This window comes from Electrophorus electricus, chromosome 5 (genome assembly GCF_013358815.1).
Source record: "Electrophorus electricus isolate fEleEle1 chromosome 5, fEleEle1.pri, whole genome shotgun sequence".
NCBI lineage: Eukaryota > Metazoa > Chordata > Actinopteri > Gymnotiformes > Gymnotidae > Electrophorus > Electrophorus electricus.
This window is the reverse complement of record NC_049539.1, coordinates 28679660-28696657: the sequence shown is the minus strand read 5'-3', so window position 1 is coordinate 28696657 and position 16998 is coordinate 28679660. Positions and strand designations below refer to the sequence as shown.

The following is a 16998-nucleotide window of genomic DNA, read 5'->3' as shown; positions in this document are numbered from 1 at the left end:
TACTGCTCTCATTTAATTTAAGACGGTAAGTCTGTTGACCTGGGACTTCATTTAAGACAGTAAATCAGGGCAACAATGCTGTAGATCTTCACACACTCACACCATAACCTGGGTCATAAATAACAACTGGAGAAAAGTGATGACAAAACAGCAGGTGTTAATACACAATGATGGTCTGATCAAGCAGGTATTAATGGACGTTTGTCCAAAGCTCTCTATAAGAGAAAGTGAGATTAATAACAGAAGGCAAGACAGAGGACTGTGATTGGAGGAATGACACTTCACTAAGAGATATGAAGATAAGAGAGAGGACCGTGATTGGAGGAATGACACTTCACTAAGAGATATGGAAATAAGAGAGAGGACCGTGATTGGAGGAATGACACTTCACTAAGAGATATGAAAATAAGAGAGAGGACCATGATTGGAGGAATGACACTTCAGTAAGAGATATGAAAATAAGAGAGAGGACTATGATTGGAGGAATGTCACTTCAGTAAGAGATATGAAAATAAGAGAGAGGACTATGATTGGAGGAATGACACTCACTAAGAGGATAAAAGACCCCAGAATTAAGGTTTCAGTTGATCTCGAGGAATTCCTTTGTAGTAACCCCTGCTGGTATCAGTAGTAGAGAAGTTCATCTTCTGATTTTCTCAACTTCCTGAATGCTGACTCTCATTGCTGTTGAGTGCTTTGATTTTTTGTACATGTCAAATAAAGACAAAGTGGTGTAATGTATGTGTGTGTGAAAGAGAGAGAGAGCAAGGTGTAGTGTGTGTGAGAAAGAGGTATAGTATGTGTGTGTGAGAGAGAGAAAAGTAATGTGTGTGTGTGTGAAAGAGGTAGAGTATATGTGTGTGAGAGAGAGAAGTGTAGTGTGTGTGTGCGTGTTTGTGATAGAGAGAGAGAGAGAGAGAGAGAGGTGTACACTAGTAGCTGAGTGCTGTAGCACAGCAGGGTTCCAGAGAGGAAGGAGAGAACATGGGGTGTATGAGAGAAAGAGTGATGAAGGAGAGGAAGAGGAGGAGTGTGGTGCTGTCATGTGCTTCCGTCACACTTTCTTCATGCTAAGAGCTTTCCGCTCTTTCTCCGCCAGTTCTTTTCACAGAGAACTTTCAGAGCTGCCCATTTGTTTCCTTTGATGCTATTACCCCTCAAACCTAAATACCCCCAACAGCCAAATAGCCCACTGACAGCCCCGCAACACCTACCCCAGAAAGCAGCTTTACAAATGTCAAAGTCCAAGCCCCCAGTGACTAAGACAAGGGTGACAGTGGCAAGGAAAAACTCCCCAGAGCAAGAGGAAGAAACCTTGAGAGCAACCAAGACTCAAAGAGGAGGGGGGGGGGGGCATCCTCCTCTGGCTGACATTGGACACTACCCCATAGCCAATTAGCCTTCACTTCAAATTACAACCACAGGTACTGCGGAACTTCTACACCTGCACTATCGAGAGCATCCTCACGGGGAACACCACAGTCTGGTTTGGGAATAGCACCAAGCAGGACAGACAAGCACTCCAAAGGGTAGTGCGTTCAGCAGAGTGCATCACTCACACGGAACTTCCTGACCTGCAGACCATCTACTACAAGCGGTGCCAGACCAAGGCCAGGAGGATTGTGAAGGACCCCACCCATCTCAACAATAGGTTCTTCTCTTTGTTGAGGTCAGGGAGGTGCTTTTGCTCCCTGAAGACCAAGACAGAGAGACTGAAGAGGAGCTTCTTCCCACAGGCCATTCAGGCCCTGAATCAGGGAAACCGATAAACTGTGGGGACCACCACCACCATGTAACATAACTGTATATATATAGATATTCTATTCCACCATGTAACATAAAAACTGTAAAAACTGTAAATATATAATTTTACAAATAGATCTGTACATTCTGTACATTGTGTACATATACATACACAACCATATACATTGTACATTGTGTATATAAACATAATATACATATATTGTACATACATTGTTAATATATTTTGTACATATATAGAATATATATTTTTCTATGCACCCCTGTTTCTTTTTTCTCAGTTTGGACAGAGCACTCTCAACCATTTCACTGCGAGTTGTACTGTGTATGACTGTGTATGTGACAAATAAACCAAACTTGAACTTGAACTTGAACTTGAACTTGAACAGTCCTTCAAGAACTTTCCCATCAGCCAAACTGCCCTCAACCATTTCCCACGCAGCTTAATACCCCTAAACAAGAATTACCCCATTAGACTAACAGCCCTCAACCACAACTACCCCAACATCTAAATACCCCATCATCTTTCTCCAACTACCCCAAAAGCAACCATTTGGTAATTCCCTAGCAGCCATCTGGGACACCATAGCAACCATTTGGTAACATCCTGCCATTCACATAACAACTCCCTGGGAATGGCTTAACAGGTCAACAGTATTTCAGAATTCCATTTTACATGCAAGAAAAATTACCCCCACAAAAATATCTCCCTCAATATTTACCCTAGCAACACCATAGCAACCACATTTATTATACTAATAATCCAGCATTTGTCATATTAAAAAAAGAATAAACTGATTTTAAAATCTACTCTACATCACATGATGTCAATGATTAAATGTTAAATGTAATCCTGCAATAATGCCGAAATCCTGAAATACTGTTAAATGGTATTTAAACATGAAATGTAATTTGCTGTGGAGTAGTTGAGGATGGGAGGATTCTTAGCTGTTGAGACATGTTGTAGCTAGCTTTAAATATACTGTCACCAAGTTTCCCCCTTTCATAACCAGTTACCCTCAATGTTTCTATACTTGTAATTTGTCTTTTTTCTAATGTCACTGAATAAGAGTCAAATAATTTCCGCACATTATGGTGTCATTGTACAAGAGCCAAAATACTTCAAAGGAATGTTTGTCATTTACTTCATTTAAATCATTTTACATTTAGACTGGCTGCAGTTGCTCTCTGTATTCGCTGAATACAGAAGGTTATGATTTAGATGGTAAAAACCGATGCCAGTTTTATGAAGTATTTAAAAGGAAACAAAGGCTAAACCACAAATGTAATTCTTTAACTTACTTAGAGATGATGTGAGGTAATCTGAACATTCAGAAACATAAATGAGGACATCAGTGTACATTTACAGCATTTGCCGACTTACAGAAGTGCATTATAGTCTCTATCAAATACAGATCTTCATGTGAAAATAGAGAGGTCAGTGCCAGTAATACTCAGGCTAAAGTCCTGCTTAGAGTGCAACTTGGATGTGGGCTAAAATGTCATAATTATGTAATGAATAAGCTGTTATTAATTAATATGTTCTTAGTGTGTTGACACTTTTAATAGCAGCAAATACCTACATTACATGTGTTTAATCCAATGACATATGACCAGATGTAAATACATACTGAAGTTAGCTGACTGACTAACATGTCTTGCATAGAGTGAAAGTATCCATTGGTCTGTTTCTGTTTTATATGTGGACAGCTAACTCTTTGTATTCTGCACAACAATGCTTAGCTATATAATAAAAGCACTTCAGCTTCATATATGTATTGTTAATTTTGCTAATTTACAAATGCTTTCAAGTATACTGGTATTTCCACATAATCTCAGTAACTTCAGAACCACCGCAGTTATGCAGAAATGACAGTTTTAATAACTTTCTACTCACTTTTAATGGATCTGACATAGACCTATGGACATACAGACACAAAAGCAAAATATTTAAACTTATCAAATTTCTCAAAAAAATATTATTTTATCTTGCAAACAAAGTCTCAACTAAACAATACTGGCTTGTAAATATTTTTGTGATATCTTTCAACTCATATGACCCTGCTTTATATTAAGAGTGTATTTTGAACATTTATTAAAAAAACAAGTGAGCTGTCTACTGCTTCCAAAAGAAATTTGACAAAAAGTCAAATCACTGTCCATCTTAATATGCAGTCACTGTCCATCTTAATATGAAAGATTAATCTTACTTTTAGAAACTAACCTATGGAAAGAGAAACACAATTATCTTAATATGAGCATAATAATAATATATAACTATAAGCATAATATCAGCATAGAGCTGTGGCATTGCTATGTTTACCCAGATACAAATAAGCTCTAACTAATTAATATGTTGTATGCGTACTGTCATGTACCTACATATTTGCAATAATAAAATCTAACAGGTCACTAGCTAGTTTAAGGAACAAAATTCCTCTCGAATTTAAATGCAGTGTCTCTCGTTGCAAAACAAAATGAATCATCAATACTTTTAGGACGAAACAACTCACTAAAATGCCTCAGACGTTTGCTGCCACTCACAGGCCTACATTAAGCTGCTAAACGGCCAGTTGTCAGCTGACTAATTAGCTCGCCTACCAAGCTCTTGGCAAAAGATACGCAAGCAGACACCTGCACCCCCCTTGACACCCACAGTTTTAGATTTCATTAGGCATTGTTAGTTAGCCAGCTAGCTAATTTAACCAAATAAGACTGTAGCTGAATAAAGCAAGCCCCGGACCAAACATACACACATTTATCAGGCTAACTAGCTAACATAGCTAATACAGTTAGCTAGGAGTTTTCTGTCATGTTCACAACGTTAAATAACTAGCTAGCTAGCTAGTAAACATGACAGAATTACACCATCATAGATCCAAATTATAATTACAAAGAACAACACTATTTTGTGACAACCAGCTAGCTACAATATTTGCTATTTGTGCTAAAATTTGTTCGTTATGCAAGTTACAACATACAGCTGGCCGGGTAATTTAGCTAGCTGGCTAACTTAGCTGGCTAGGCTAGCTAAGATACTTTTTATAATATACGGAGCATTTCGCTATTTATATCTAATAATGCATTTCCTAATTTTTATTTCTTCATTCCTCAAAACATTATTGTTTTGTCAAATTACAACGTTTCTCTTTGTGTTATATGTTGTATGAACGTTGAATGATACTTATGGGAAAGGAGCAGCCGTTTCGCCACAAGTCGATAGAAATCGGTTGAGCTTTCTCGTACTTGGATGCACAAATGTCATTTTCTTAAAGTTTTTTAACATAATCAAACATGATTTAATTTTCATTTAAACAGCACAGACCCTCTTCTCTCCCTAACTCCCGCAGCCAGAACTATAGGGAGAACTAATCAAACCCTCACCCACAACTACCACTCAGCCAGTTACCACTCAACCCTAATTATCCCCACAGCTAAACAGCCCTTGAGCTCCTGTATATATTATTGTTAACTAGTGTGTATATTATTGTTAACTAGTGTATATATTATTGTTAACTAGTGTATATATTACTTGTTAACTAGTGTATATATTATTGTTAACTAGTGTATATATTATTGTTAACTAGTGTATATATTACTTGTTAACTAGTGTATCTATTATTGTTAACTAGTGGTATCTATTATTGTTAACTAGTGTGTATATTACTTGTTATCTCGTGTATATATTATTGTTAACTAGTGTATATTTTATTGTTAACTAGTGTATATATTACTTGTTAACTAGTGTATCTATTATTGTTAACTAGTGGTATCTATTATTGTTAACTAGTGTGTATATTACTTGTTATCTCGTGTATATATTATTGTTAACTAGTATTTATATTATTGTTAACTAGTGTGTATATTCCTTGTTATCTCGTGTATATATTATTGTTAACTAGTATATATATTATTGTTAACTAGTGTGTATATTATTGTTAACTCGTGTATATATTATTGTTAACTCGTGTATATATTATTGTTAACTAGTGTGAATATATTCCTTGTGTCTCTAGTTTTGTCGCTGGTTATTGTTCACTCATCCTGTGTTCACTGCACTAAGCCTCTATTTATATTAAGCCCCTGTCGTGTTCGCTGTTCGTGTAGCATGTGTTCTTTATTCCACATTTTTGCCATGTAACCTGTTCCCAGTTGTGTTTCTGTCAGTGTATTTGTTCTTTGTTATTGTGTTTTGCTTTCGTTTTCTGGCTCTGTCCGTCTCTACATGTCGACCCCCATTCTACTGACCCTGATTATGTTCCAGTATGTTCCAGAACACTTGCGTCCTCTCATTGGTCTGTTCCAATTTGCTTCTCGAATTTTCATTGGCTCTCCCGTTGCCATCCCGTTGCTGTGCTGTTGCCTTGTCTCACTTCTGCTTTACAGCGTGCGGTAAGTGAAGCCGGTACATGCGGTACATTTTCCCTTCGAGTCCTTTTTTTCTGGCTTTAATTCCCGGTCTCGATACGTCAAGACTTTACTGTAAAAGTGAGATTTAATGGGCGAACCGCCCGAGTTAACTAGCCGCTCGTTAACCTGTCTGTCGGTCATTTCTGTGTGAAATACAGTGTCTGACTATCTGGCTACATGACATGATTAAAATGATTTAAATGACTGATTAAATTCACCCAGCGCGCCTGGAGTGGTGCTTCACAACTCGAGATGGACTGTGTTGCTGTATTGTGTGTCTTCCAGGTGTTACTGCTTGTGTGGATAGGCATGTGTCTGCCTGAGTCACCGAGTGCCTTTGAACGTCACTCGTTTCTGATGGCTGAAATTATTCCTCGAGTCCGTATGCAGGCAAACATCAGATAAGTTCACATTTATAGTTATGAGAAAATATGACTCAGTGAATTAATTAACACTTTCCAGATTAGGTAAACTGTCAACACACAAATTCAGAGATTAATTCTGATTCTCTTTGTCATGATGGGATTCTTGATGTAAACATAAATAAGTAAATAACCTCTGAAATATTTGGTGTTCTGGTACAGGTGCAAACACCACTGTCACACAGAATCCCTGGTGTTCTGGTACAGGTGTAAACACCACTCTCACAGAAGCCCTGGTGTTCTGGTACAGGTGTAAACACCACTCTCACAGAAGCCCTGGTGTTCTGGTACAGGTGTAATGCACCTGTCCTTTGTCAGTCTCTTGTCATTTCCAGACTGGGCTACTGCCCCTCTCTCCTGGCAGGTCTTTCCCTCTGTGTCATCAGCCCCTTGCAGCTCATCAAGAATGCTGCTGCACAGCTTGTCTTCAACCTCCTGAAGTTCTCCATGTCACCCTCCTGATGTGTTCTCTCCACTGGCTCCTGTAGTAGTTCACATCAGATTTAAAACACTGACACTCACCTACAAAGCCATAAATGGATCAGCTCCCACATGACTAAAAGCACCAATCAAAAAATCTCTTTTTACTTGTTCACTGTGGAATTTTTCTCTGAGACATATTGGTTATTAGTAGTGGGTGAATGAATGAATGAAGGAATGAAATAAGTTTTAGTGGGTAACAATCTCTTCTTCTGTTCTGTGGTTACCCACCTTTCATTTGAACTTCATACTGGTTATATTCAATAATTTCAAATTGATTTCTCAAGGTTATTTGAAGAAAAACTCTGCTTTTCATCTGGAAGGTTATATAGTCCATTCATATTTATTCCTCTGTTGTCATGGTTACCGGTTACAGCACTTCCTTTCGGCAGCTGCTGAATTTTGTTCCTCTGTGGCCCTGCTGCCACAAGCCTCGCCCCCACCAGAACCAACAGCAAAGCCACTGTGGAGCTCTGATCTCCACATGACTGGACTTCTGGTACACACACAAGTGATCATACAATATATATACCAAGTTAATAAGATAAGCCAGTCTGACACTGTAGGCTACCAAAATATGATCCACTATTTAAACAGTATTGAAGTATAATTATGTACCAGAGTGGAGACTTTAAACTACCAAAACATGAACCACTATTTAATCAGTACTGAGGTAGAATTATATATATATGTACAAAGCCAACCAAATCAGATGATTTGGAAACCGTTGTTGTTCATGCCTGAAATATCAGGCTTCTCCTGTAGCCCGTCAGCAAACAAGCAATGGCATCTCTTACTTATTACTAACTGCTTTGAGAAAAACTCAACAAATCATTTTAATTATGAGATACCACAGACCTCTGTATCAGGACAGCAGGACGGTCAGATTGATCGGGGGTGATGTACCCCTTCAGACTGTGTCCCTGGTGGATACTGTAGGAAGGAGGGACATTCTAGATGGACCCAAGTGCGGAGGAGGAAAGGGAAGTGGAGAAGAAGAAGAAGCCAACCAAAAGATGTGATGACTACAGGGAAGGGGAGTGAACTGAGAGAGTGGGAGCACTACAGAGCACTGCGTACCTGCTACAATACTGGAAAGACTAAAGAAACTCACAAGGGTAGAGAGTGCTTGGTGATTGGAGAAAGACACACTTGACCAGCCCAGTATGGGAATCAAACCACTGCCCTCACAAGGACATCCATCTGAACCACCACACTACAGAGAAGGTGCATAGGGTAGCCAGACAAACAATTGATAGAGTAGGGAACGCTTCCCTCGAAAAAACTAGACACCACCATTTATTTACAGCATTTAGCTGACACTTTTATCCAAAGTGACTTGGACTTGTAGCTGAGTACAATTTTGAGCAATTGAGGATCTTTCTCAGGGGCAGCTTGAACTGGTAACTTTCTGATTACAAGTCAAATACCTTAACCACTGAGCATCCACTGCAGTACCACTGCCTACAGTGACCCAACAACACCAACACCATGCTAACAAAACAGGATGGAGAAAATTTCAATAGTTTCCATAGTAACCACTTCAATAACCACCACCATTCACAACTGTAGCATCACTCTGATGCTCCTTAATAACAAAATCCACCAAATACTAAACCATCATGACACAATAGTTACAGATGACACGGAACCTACAGAAACAACACAAACACACACCTTTCACCTTTTAACTGTGTATGTATGAATGACCGCTTCATTACTGGTGTCCCAGATCGTGTAAACTCCACTATCAGATGATTCTGTTCTTCTCAGCTCAATAGCAGAGATGAACGACACTCCAGTGAGTGGCCATCCACTGTGCAGATCAGTCCACTAGAGTGAGCAGCTGCACCTGTGTTGTTATAAATCACCTCCACTGTCTCTGATATGAGCAAATCCAACATCAGAGGTTCACCATGCTTAATCTGAACTGAAGAATTCAAAGCTGAGGAGAAATCCAGTCAGGAACTTCATTATAATATACAGTTCCTTTGATCATGTAACTACAGAGCTGCAAATCTGATACCAAACATTAATAATAATTAATGGTTGTGATGTTTACAATTCTACATTCTACTGCTGTAACGATGCAACATGCCCCCTCAGGATCAATAAAGTTCTATCTGCATATATTTTTAATGGCTTGGTAACAATAACTTGGTAATCAGTTGTATACACTCAGTCCATAGATGCACATCGCAGATGCCTCTACTATTGCAGGTGCAGATGTACCAGGTCCTCTTAGTGTAATCAGCATCAGTGATGGTGAGGATCTCCCTTCAGGTGCTGATCATGTGACATGTGAAATCCCTCCTTTGACTGGCAGGATGTCTGGTTACACTGAGCCAGAATGTCAAGTTGTTTATGGAACTCAGTCCATGTGACCAGACCAGAACACATCTGAGTGCAGGGGAGAGTAGCATCGTTATGACGATTCACCTTTAGTGAGCTGAGAGATGATGCAGAATGAAGAACTGGAGAAGAGGAGAAGACGGAGGATGGAGAATTCTGTGTTACACAGCACACACTCAACACACTCAACACATTCAACAGCATACATTCAACACACTCAACAGCACACATTCAACACACTCAACAGCACACACTCAACACACTCAACAGCACACATTCAACAGTACACATTCAACACACCCAACACATTCAACAGTACACACTCAACACATTCAACAGCACAGGGGAGAGTAGATCGACATGATGATTCACCTTTAGTGAGCTGAGAGAAGATGCAGAATGAAGAACTGGAGAAGAGGGGAAGACGGATGAAGAACTCTCTGTTACACAGCACACATTCAACACATTAAACAGCACAAATTCAACAGCACAATGAGGTGAACTTAATCAGTTTTCCAGAGACTGTGAGCGAGGCAGGTAAGAGGCTTGATCCCTAGCAGGAGTGGGCATGTCGCTCCTGCTTGCTGGCCAACCAGCCGTGACAGTATGATTATGTGGGATTTTTTTTGTGTGGTAAATTTTAGCTTTAAGAAAGAAATAAGATAAGAGTTGGTTTATTATATAAGTTTTTTTCCTCTTCTCTATTCTATTGGTATGTCATGTTGAATAATTAATAATTATGTTATATGCAGATTTATGACATCTGAGTAGTCATTAATTACACCCTTTAGTGAGGCTGGGAGTCATCTCAATGGAATCTGGTTGTGGTCTGCTATAAAGGACCCCTAGATAGCTCACTCGGAGATTGCTCACTTAATATTTTAATACAGTTTTCATGTAATGAGGAACTTGTTTGGTTCCTTCTTCTAATGGAAGAGCTCTGCAGTGATCCAGCTGTTATTTATTCTTACTGTTGTCTTGTATCTTTATCTCCTCTGCAGGGCATTTAAAGCAATGCTAATACACATTTACTGCTATTCTACTACTAGACTGTGTTCTATGTATTCTGTGTTCTATGTGTTCTGTGTGTTCTATGTTCTATGTGTTCTGTGTGTTCTGTTCTATGAATTCTGTGTTCTGTGTTTAATATACAAATAATCTGTTTATTTAGAACTCATATATTTGTCTTAATGTAGAGTATTATGTATTAATGTTATATGGAGTTATCTAATGTGATTATATCTAATGTGATTGTATCTAAAGTAATTTAAATAAGCAGTTTGCTTCTCTGAAAAATTACACACCAACAGTAAAAAAACAAATTATTAGTTGTGATGTTGCATGAATTTAAAGTATATTCATAGTATATTTTTGTTAATAATGCAGTGTTGTTATTATTATTATTAAAGTACATCATGTACTTTTCTGATGTACAAAATAAAATACATGTAACCAAATAAATTCTTTTTCACAATACTTAAATAAATACTCACACACACACACACACACACACACACACACACACACACACACACACACACACACACACACACACACACACACACGCCCACATTCCCAACATTCAGCCATTAAGAAGATTTAATATTTGTCATATGCACAACATGCCATGGACGTCCACACACTTACATGCTTATTGTGAGGCTGATTATCTGTCTAAATTACAATCATCTTTAAGTTAGATCTACAAACAAAGCGGTATGTGAAGTTCCGAAGTGTTTCAACGTACCGACATAGTGGAGATTTACTCTCTTACGTGGCTGTACTAAAATTGATGGAAAGCAAAAATGTTGGCTGCTAAATAACATGACTGATCAGAAATCGGTTGTGTAATTGGTTTTAGTTGAAAATGATTGACAAGTGCTCCACCCTCTACTTACCCGCTGGTGTTCCTGTAGTCTCACCTGTTGTCATTATTGAAAGTTGGGCGGATTGGAGATACGCGCGTTTAAAATATTTCACGGTAAGTTCATTCTGTTTGTTAAAATGCGATGTCGGTGCAGTTTAAGCAACGTGTTTTGTAAGTACATCGTTGTGTGTTTAAATCGTAGGTTCATACCAAAGGTCGAATGAAATGTAAAGATTAAAGTCATGGTGAACTTACGCAACTAAAATGGCGGACACTCAGCATGATCACACAGTTATATTTAAAATAATAACTTAACGGGGTCAGATATACGTGCTCAGTTATTGTAAATCAGGATTTCAAGTCGTAGTTAGTCAGTGATCTTTCCAAATGGTCCCAGTTAAAACTCCTCTGGACTAAAGTAAAGCCGTAACGTTGCTGCTGTGATGTGTTTTTTACAGGTAGTTTACTGTTCAGTTTCAGTCATTTTGTAGTGTTGTCCACATTCTCAGTGGACAGTTCAGATTCCCTGTATAGTTCATTAGCTGTAGTGTTACCTGTAGTTAGGATGGGACGGTCGACACGGACGTTTCTACGCTTGTTTCGAGTTTCTGAAGCGCAGCGTTTTGAAACGCTGATCCGAAGTGTGGCTCAAAACGGCCATGTCACGTGACCACAGATGAACTAAGCTTGTGTTTCTACAGGTGTTATACAGTACCTGCTGCTCCTGGCTTTGACTGACAGTGTCTGAAACAAACAAACACACAACCCTACAGAGTACATGTGAACCCACACACAACCCTACAGAGTACATGTGAACCCACAAACAACTCTACAGAGTACATGTGAACCCACACACAACCCTACAGAGTACATGTGAACCCACACACAACCCTACAGAGTACATGTAAACACACAAAGCCCATGAGGTTATTTATCCCAGTAAACATACTGGCCTTTTGTTAATAGATTATCTTTCACATATTAAACATGAAACTGAAATACCAATAATTTGAAATGCCTTACAGAACATAACAGAAAACAAACATTTACTGAAAAACTATTTGAAAACTGTTGTTTGGTGATTTCTCTGAAATATTAATTGATCATATGTATTGGTAACCTGGCATATCCCACCAGAATAATATCTAGGCTAGTTAGTTGGGACTGTTGTTTCACAGAATAGCACTATCAAGATTTGATTAAAGTGGCCGGTAGCTGTCACCATGGAGATGAGTGTCAGATTGTTTCTGTTGAAAAGGCCCAGAAATGATGGAAGATTTATAATGTGAATTCATATTAAATGAATATTAAATGTTTTTCCTTTATAATTCAATTATCTGTGTCATTGGCTAAAGATATCAGTTATATTATTGCATGCATTCAGGCATCATTTCTTGCAGGAAGCAGATGGTGTTTAGTGTTACCCACACAGCAAAACTCTGCTTGTGTTACTGTGAGTTCATATTGTTTTTTTGTGATGAAAAAACAATTTTAGTTGATGTTTACAGTTACTAACGAGTAGACAAACTACTCCATGTGCTCTCTGTGTAGGTTTAGTTTCATGTTTTAGCACTTACCACATTTCTCCTCTGGTAATACTGTGTTTCATATCAGCTGGGAGATGTACTTCCTTTGTGTATCAGTCCTTGAGTTTGGGATGTTTAATCAGTAGTTTAAATGTTAGTTGTGTCAGTGCATTTCTTGGTTTATCAAGTCACTGAGTCAGTTCTAGAGATTTGCCGCTAGATGGCACCCAAGCACCAGTTACTGTATATTGATCTCACTATAGACATTACAATCGACTGTAAAAGGCTTTTCTGTGTATTGTGCAGGTTGTCATTTACAAGCAACATTGACATTTAAAGTAATATCTGTATTTGTGCTTGATCTCTTAGCATTATTATCCTATTCCCTACTTCAGTTCTGTAACATCAAAACCCATACCTGTTCAAGTTCAAGTTCGGTTTATTCGTCACATACATAGTCATACACAGTATAACACGCAGTGAAATGGTGGAGAGTGCTCTGTCCAAACTGAGGAAGAGAAACACCCCTATGCACAGGGGTGCATAGAGAAAAATATATATATGCAGATAAATATATATATTCTATGTACAAAAATATATTAACAATGTATGTACAATATATGTATATTATGATTATATACACAATGTACAATGTATATGGTTGGGTATATATGTACACAATCTACAGAATGTACAGATATTACACCTTTGAACTCAGTATGGCTTTAAGTGTTCTGGCCAACACACCAGGTTGAACACAGTTATAAAGCCAACCAGTGCCAGTCATCCCAGTCCCCTACAGTAGTCTTTACTACACTTTTGAGACGTTGAAACTATTTTCAACACAACTGCTTCAAACATCTCAGTGTTTCGCAAAGCCTCGCTTTTCCCACCACCACCTATAGTGTACTGTAAATGTAGTGAACTACTGATGTACACTGATTAAGGACAAGGATACCTCCACCTATAGAGTACTGTAAATGTAGTGAACAACTGATGTCTGTTATCTGCCCTTAATCAATGTACATGTTGTCAGGTTCAGTATCACTATTTCAGCTGTACCCAAATGTAACAGTGACAGAATGTTAATGCAACAAGAAACAGAATAAACAAATCTTGTGCTGAAGAAATAAGCATTACTCTGTAGTTTTTGATTGACAAAATGGTAACATGGACATAGCTATAGAGCTGTGTATTAATAAAGTCACAGCATAACACAACTGAAACTATAAATCATCACTATAGTGTCTTACTTCAATGCAACTGCACCACTTTATGTTCCAGATAATTTCCATGATGAAATGTCATAGTGATATATTTCACAGACTAGCGTTGATGGATTCTGTCCGTCATCTCGCTAACGTGTACCCTGTGTAGTGTTCTGTCTTGCTCAGGACCCAACAGTGGCAACGGTGGGGCTGGAACCAGCAACTTTCCAATTATAAGTCAAGTTCCTTAACCACTGAGCCTGGTTTTATATTTGACTCGTTGTCTCTGGTGTGAGAGTGTGTGTGTCAGAAATTATGCGGTTGCTCCTCTTCCCGTCATGCACAGATTAACACACCATATGTATCACTAGTATAAATACATGTGTTCTCTATAGATTAATTTGCCGTATGCAGTGAAAAGCTTTGAATCAAGTAAATTTAAGTTGAGAACTCAGTGTAAATATGATGAAATTACACTTGAATTTCTTTGTCATTGGGTGTGTTACATACTGGTTGTGCTGGTTGCTATTTGGTGTTATTTGGTGCTTTGGCAGTTGACGGCCAGTGTGCACATATTTGGGGCCATTACGCGTCAGAATAAAACTCCAACATAATGTGACCATATATACGGTCTGTTACGGTATCTGAGTGCTCAGAGTATCACTCCAGGGCCTGAGGGAACTTTGACGCATATATGAGAGCTTTATGTTCTCATCCACATGTATGTTTCATACAACTTTTTTATGTGTCTATATTTTTATATGTTCTTATTCTTCCACTTTTTATCTATTTTATGTAGTCTGTTTCAAATGGCAACAGACAGTCCTACAATATTTCACTACATGTAGTACTGTGTGTAACTTTTGTGACGAGTGAGACGCACAGACTCCCTCCACTTTGTGAAACATTTACTGACATTAAACATTTAAGACAAGGGCGGCACTCACACGTTACATTAACAGGGAACAAAAATACTCTTAACCACAACACTGGCTGCACAAACATGGATACGAACATGCCGCTAACAACGACCAACACTGAGATGCGCACTGGCGGGTTAAAGAGACGGACAAACTCAACGCTGAACCCGGGGAGGTGCGCGTCATCACGGGGGCGTGGCCCCTGCACCACGTGACTTACGGGGGCGGAGCAGTCCGTGAGAACAAATATCATAGACACAGTGAAGGTCTCCACAGGGCTATGGGAATTTTGAACCAGCATTGAAAACCTTTACAAAATCGCTCACCAAATGGGAACTGTATAATATTAATTCATTAATACATTTGAAAGCATCCAGACTTCAGTTCCCACTGTGTGGAAACATTACATCTCCTGTGGGAAGCATTCTGGGAAAGTTGATTACTTATTATGGGGATTTGCTATTTAATTTCTTTAAAATAGAAAAACATACAAGTGATGGTGCACAGCTTTTTGTGTGTTTAAAGGGAATTTTAAATATATTCAGTATAACATTATTTATGTATTTAGTGGAATATGTAACTGAATCCAGTAGTGTGTTCAGTGTTCTGCTGTCATCACTATTTCAGTTGTCCACCTACCTTGTTAATATCAGTGTGTACTTCATTTTTAATATGTTGTCAATTTTGTCAGGAATTTATTCAGTGTGATTCACTCTGTGTGTGTGAACAGGAAGCAGAGAGCAGCATCTCCAGTGTCCAGTGGTGTATGTGTGATTCTCCATAATGGGGAATTATAACTCCAGCAGTAGAGGAGGAACCTCTGATCCAAAGTGAGGAGCTTTCCATCAGCACTTAATCTGAGAAAACAGGAAGAGGGAATATTCAGGATAAATGGGATGTAGTGAAGTATGTAATTACTCAAAAGTTTCCTCATCTTCATCAGGGTAAAGAGAGCAGAGTCTCCAGCACCCAGCTGTGTGTCTCTGAAGAGTGATGTGTCCATGGGTCGTCTTCCTAGCTTCAACAGTGGACCTGTGCCGTCTGACCCAAAGTGAGTGAAAGAATCTGAGTGTGTAATGTGACATTATTGTAGGTTTGGAAGGGTGGAGGGTGCTGTTCTGTCAGTAATGTAAGGTCTACTCCATGTTTACAATTCTAAGCTCATTTGTAAGGTGTGTTACTGATGATCACTGAGTGATGATGACAGTCAACAATTCCAGTTATACAGCTCCTCCTTTTAATGACAACATGTATGACATAGTGGGGGAAATAAGAGTTAAGCTCTCTGAGAATGAGTTCTCATTAAGTGATGTGTACTTTTTAAATACCTTAATAACTAATAGGGAAACAGACCACACTGAGGTTTTATTTTTAGAACCTGGTTCAAAGTGACCAGTCCTTCAGGTTCGATCTCCTCCAAGTTCCCCCCAGCCCTCTGTCCTCTGTAGCCGGATCAATCCGGGGAAGTCGAGACACTGACACCAAGGTAGTGAATCAAGAGAGTTCCACTTTATTGAGGAAAGCACAGAGTATATATGTGTCCTGTATCTACTATCTAAATCTGCAGGATGACGGGGGGAAAAGCGAGGCATGATCTAAGGGCCTACGTAGAAAGGAAAGAGACAAGGTTAGTAAAGATGTTCTATGCATGAACGAGCCACGAGCTGTTCCCGTGCTAGCCATGAGCTACTCCTGTGCTTAGAGAGAGAGAGAGAGAGAGAGAGAGAGAGAGAGAGAGAGAGAGAGAGAGAGAGAGAGAGAGAGAGAGAGAGAGAGAGAGAGAGAGAGAGAAAGGGAGCGGTAAAGGAGACAAGAAGGGGGAGCGGATGACCTCGGGTGACCAGCTCACGGTCAAGCTGCCATGTCATGGCTGATGGGCAGAGACCTTGCATTAGGTGCCTGAAGACAGAAAGGCTCCAGTGTCTAACATTCCTAAGAGTTATTAAACACTCAGCTGGGGTTGTATAACCTGCACTCTACAGTACTCACCAGAGGAGGGTGAGGTGTTATTAAACACTCAGCTGGGGTTGTATAATCTGTACTCTACAGTAC

The 16998-nt window shown here is 39.0% G+C and overlaps 1 protein-coding gene and 1 long non-coding RNA gene across 2 annotated transcripts in view; one reads left to right on the top strand and one right to left on the bottom strand.

Annotated features, from left to right (window-relative positions):
• Positions 1 to 9424: 9424 nt before the first annotated feature.
• Positions 9425 to 11962, bottom strand: LOC118241352. Its single transcript, XR_004776007.1, has 3 exons — positions 11847 to 11962; positions 9798 to 9865; positions 9425 to 9547 (listed from the first exon to the last, which is right to left on the bottom strand). It is a non-coding gene; the product is annotated as an uncharacterized LOC118241352 (long non-coding RNA).
• LOC118241329 (NLR family CARD domain-containing protein 3-like) overlaps positions 11365 to 16998 on the top strand; it is a 34673-nt gene continuing 29039 nt past the window's right edge. The window contains exons 1-3 of the mRNA XM_035526011.1: positions 11365 to 11390; positions 15677 to 15776; positions 15890 to 15997. Of these exons, the coding sequence (XP_035381904.1) occupies positions 15730 to 15776; positions 15890 to 15997 (155 nt within the window). The 5' untranslated portion in view covers positions 11365 to 11390; positions 15677 to 15729. The remainder of the gene's footprint in view (positions 11391 to 15676; positions 15777 to 15889; positions 15998 to 16998) is intronic.